This window comes from Littorina saxatilis, linkage group LG8, assembly GCF_037325665.1.
Source record: "Littorina saxatilis isolate snail1 linkage group LG8, US_GU_Lsax_2.0, whole genome shotgun sequence".
NCBI lineage: Eukaryota > Metazoa > Mollusca > Gastropoda > Littorinimorpha > Littorinidae > Littorina > Littorina saxatilis.
The window spans coordinates 32895026-32899899 of NC_090252.1; the positions used below are offsets into that span (position 1 = coordinate 32895026).

At 40.8% G+C, this 4874-nt stretch overlaps 1 protein-coding gene across 1 annotated transcript; it reads left to right on the forward strand.

Moving 5' to 3' along the window:
• Window positions 1-4874, forward strand: LOC138974609 (uncharacterized). The gene is made up of 5 exons (XM_070347330.1): window positions 1-169; window positions 2595-2656; window positions 3185-3319; window positions 4466-4657; window positions 4867-4874. Exons 1-5 carry the CDS (start codon window positions 159-161, stop codon window positions 4872-4874), a joined length of 408 nt encoding a protein of 135 aa, XP_070203431.1. The 5' UTR covers window positions 1-158.

Sequence of the window (4874 nt, forward strand, 5' to 3'; positions counted from 1 at the left end):
ACCCGGTGTTCATTCTTCACCGTCGGCTGGTCAAGGAAGACAGAACAAACGTTGTGTCCAGTTCTCAGCAAAATAACACAGCTCGTGTGTGTATATTGTGATAGAATACAACTGTAAGGTGTCTTCATGGTGTCTTTGTGACGGATTTTGTCAACATCATGCTTCCAAGGTAGTATCTCTTTTGTTGTCTTTCTCTACGTGCGCTGTAGTTGGTATCGACGCAAACCAAAATGGCGCGATACGACCGGGCTATAGGCTGCTCCGCGCCTCGTGTATTCATCCGCGTAGTACAAGCTCGACACAGTATGGGAAGCCATGTGTGCATTCATTCTATGTTGATCCTTCTATGCATAAAGTGCACTCTTAGCGCATAGAAGACAACCACCATCCACCCCCCCCCCCCCCCCCCGCGTCCGGGCCTGCGCGCACACACACACACACACACACACACACGCACACACACTGACACACACACAGTGACACACACAGTAACACATGGTGCACTCAAATACTGAAATAGACATACACACACGCCAGGTGCGCGAGAGAAAAGCTCCAGTGAGGGGATGACGTCACGATGCATGACGTCAAAACATCTTGACGTCGTCTAATTGCGCGATTATTATGCCGTAGTCTATGAAATTCCACCCCAAGATATTAGCCCTGGGTGGCCCCGCAACTGTAGCCTGAGGTAGGGCACAACGATTCCTACTTTATCGTGTATTATCGGCATGACAATTTCCCAAGTCGCTCTCAGTATGCGTTTGTGGAATACATGTACCTCCAGCTTCGCTGGGATTATTCTATAGAAACATAGAATGTTATTTTATTTTGTTATTCTATGCTACATATACTTCCCATACTTCCCAATGTGCTATATTTTCTCAGGACAAAGAACAAATGTTTATTTTGAATGTTTTATGTATGTTATTATTACGGACACAAACGCTCAGCAATGTAATTTCTCTTTTAGAGATTAATAAAGTTATTGTATTGTATTGTATTGTATTGTATTGTATTGTATTGTACACAAATTAGGCAGATGTGTGAGTGCAGATCCTAATCAAATGGTACAAATGAGCCAGACATAGGTCCCGCCTCGGTCGATACTGACTGTAATAATTATAAGAAAGTTGTTTCACTCAGGCCCTCTGACCCACAAAACAGCTGGTTTGTCAACAACCAATCAGACTGTAATAATAATGACTATGTATTCAGAGTTTATCTGCGCGAGATCACACAACCAGTTTTGGAGCATCGTCTGTAGATGTTTGATTGTTTTTCTTATCATTTTAGACATTCCGATACAAGCGTTTTTTTGACGTAATTCGCATTAGTAAACTTTAAGCCCCACTCGGCCTCACAGGAGATTTACACAACGATGACATCTTTCACTAAACCAGCAATCTTAACCTTTTGCGTCAAACTCAGAGTAGCATTAAACAACATTAAATGATACTTAGAGATCATTTGAATTGCTGTTTAGGACGCGTAAACCACATACCAGTTCTCGTGGTTTATTCAACCCCCGAGTCATCAGGGCCCCGTGTGACCCACTTTTTCAAACATTTAGTCGTTTGCGCTTTCAATGCTACTCTATATCTGCAAAAGCATGTTATTGTGACCTCTGAATCTAAAATACAATCCCAGCACAACGTTATAACCAGGTCGTCGCGATATAACCTTCGTGGTTGAAAACGACGTTAAACACCAAATAAAGAAAGAAAGTTAAAACTAGGGCGCTCATAGAGCCTCAGTTCAAATAACTGATAGTGACACAAAACAGAGTATGGCGGCCTCTTCAAAGAAACTGTAACGGTTTGCGGAAAATTCGTCTGCTTTGGCAAATAAGATGCAGCTCACTTGATGTGATAGTCGCGCTGTTTCGGAAGTACGTTTGTATGCGCGCAATACTCAATCAACACAGGCACAGCAACAAACAGTATCGTATGGTTGAAATCTCAGTCGACCAGTATTTTTAAAAAGCCAAAGTTGTGTCGTTTTTGGTCGCCCGATTCCCCGTCATCAATTTAAACGAGTCAAGTTGCACATACCAGTCGACCCCTTCGTCCGGTTTGCTTGACATACATCCTTTTAACACTTCGAACTGTACTGACTTCGTTTATTTACTTGGTGTTTAAACAATGTTTGTGTAACAAGGTGTCAATTTATTATTTAGGGTTTAAAAAGTTAGGTCTAGCGCCATAACGAGGCTTCCGGTTTCACTTGTCCACCCAAAAATAAACTCTTTGAACAATGCTCACTCTTTGTGGAGGGCACTTAGTGTGTTCTCTAGCGGTAAGTGTTTAAACGAAAGCATGTCTTAATGTGTGCAAAAGCCTGACAGTGTCCATGGCCATAAACTGATATTTGACGGGTGTCGGAGGATGGCTTTAAGTCATCGTAAATTTACAAAAATTGCATAACTTTAAAAACATATTTTGCTTATATCACAGATTGAATCATGGATCTTGCACATATAGTCCTTGGACAAGTTGCTGTACATAAACATGCATCTTTGGGAAATAAATGATGTTGATAGAGATGTTATATTTGTTGGACTGATTTTCACATTAATCATTGTTTACACACAGCTTCCTCGGAGTTGCAATGCTGCTTTGCAGCTCTTGTCTCGAACAAGTTGTTGGGAATCGAGGTAAGATGACGCAACGGGCACTAAGTGAAATATTGAACGCCTTTGCTTTGTATTAAACTAATGCACACACTCACACACACACACACACACACACACACACACACACACACACACACACACACACACACACACACACACACACACACACGCACGCACACACACTAACGCATGTACGTCTACAGTTAAGCACACACACACACACACACACATAAATTCACACACACACACACAAATGCACCAAAGTGCACAGTGAAGCACACACACACACACACACACACACGCGCGCACACACACACACACATACATTCACACACACACGCACACACACAAATGCACCAAAGTGCACAGTGAAGAGCACACACACACACACACACACACACACACACACACACGCACACACATGCATACACTAACGCATGTACGTTTACAGTGAAGCACACTCATACACACACTCACACACGCACGCTGGCTTAAACGAGCGCGAACATGGAACTTTGTAGAAAACTAACTGTCTATTTCCTGTTGCAGTACTGGTGACCGATTGTCGCATTCAGGAATTGGATAATGGCGACACGTTGACATGTGACTACCCTTGGGATCTCAACCAGACACAATTAAGTTTTTGTGTCTACCGGATGACAGGAGACAATAAAGACAATAGAGGTTTGTGAATCATTATTGTTTTCAACTGTTTCGCTTCAGGTTTTACAATGTCTTGTATACTTTGATAATAGCAGAGTCATAAAATTCAGCACGGGTTTGTTTATAAAAAGAAATGAATTGGACTGTTGCATTGTTTTGTGCTTATCGTGTGTGCGTGTGTGTGTCTCATCATCATCATCATCATCATCATCATCATCATCATCATCATCATCATCATCATCATCATCATCATCATACAGTGAGAGTGAGGTGAGATTAAAGTGGTTCAGGAAGTGTGTGTGTGTGTGTGTGTGTGTGTGTGTGTGTGTGTGTGTGTGTGTGTGTGTGTGTGTGTGTGTGTGTGTGTGTGTGTGTGTGTGTGTGTGTTGTCGTTATAATTTGAGATGATCCTATTTTGTGTGTGAATGCTGTTGTTTCTATGTATCCGTGTTAGTCAGGATGTGACTTTTTGTTTTGAATTAGATCAGGAATTGAGAGGTGGGTGGTGGTATATATGTGTGTGTATTTGTGTGGAGTGATTGCTGAAAAACAAATGAACCGATCTTCATGAGATATTTTGTGTTAATTCTTTCGGACACAGACGTGTTTGTTTTTGTTTTTGTTGTTGTTTTTACAATGTTATGGTGAATTTCTTTAAGGACCTAATATTCGGCTATTATTGAAATTCGAGGCGGCGCTGTGACGACCTTATTTTTCAACTAAACTGATTTAAAATTAAGTAACTTAACATCAAATTTTCAGATTTAAGATGATCGCATATTAAATTGTTCATTCCAAGAATGTCATAATGGATATGTCATGTTTGCTCTAACAATGTTGCTCTGACTGAAAGAAAATTAGTTTAAATACCAATTGAGTACAACGTTTGCATTCTTCACCAAGACGTGCGCAATCCGTCTCGGTCTTCGGATTTTTAGCAAGCCAAGCCTCGGTGATGACTGGTTTAGTGTTTGTCAAGCCGCCAAATTGACTAAACGTTTGGATATCGCGTTAATTAAAAGCACTTGCACCTTTCTGTTTTGTTTTGTTCAATTGTATAGATCTACAACAGCTTTAACATTTTGATTTTGCATGATATATTCTACTGTCTGGAAGTCCTTTAATCCTTGAACGGCATGTGATATTTCTTATCATTTTTCCACCTAGAGCGGGTTTTATCATGCAACTGGTTTGGCGGGGAAACCATATGCAAAACGGAAAACGGTTTCAGTCCTCCGGAGATAGTGTCTAACGTGTTCACGGTGGCATTACCCAAGAGTGGAGCAGAAGCATATTGCTGTGACATCTATCCTTCGGAAAGAACAACCAATGTCAAGAAGTGTCGCCATGAGCAAAAAGGTAGGAAATCTTCACATTTGGGTAAATTGATAAAAGAAAAGTTATATGCTGAAAAAGCAAAACCTCAAGCTTTGTTGTCTGAGTACCTTAGAACAGAATTTTTGTAACATAACTGCTCAGATTAGTCCGGTTTGTATTTTTATCTTTGCTTGAATGAATCATGCGTTGTCTGCCTGTATTTGTCCATTTTGTATGTTCTCGTTTGCTAGATCTCTAG

What these genes read in the sequence shown, in the direction of transcription:
- LOC138974609 (XM_070347330.1), top strand. An exon ending in ACAAGTTGTTGGGAATCGAG is followed by an intron (nt 2,657 to 3,184) that starts GTAAGATGACGC and finishes TTCCTGTTGCAG; the next exon opens with TACTGGTGACCGATTGTCGC. An exon ending in AGACAATAAAGACAATAGAG is followed by an intron (nt 3,320 to 4,465) that starts GTTTGTGAATCA and finishes TTTTCCACCTAG; the next exon opens with AGCGGGTTTTATCATGCAAC.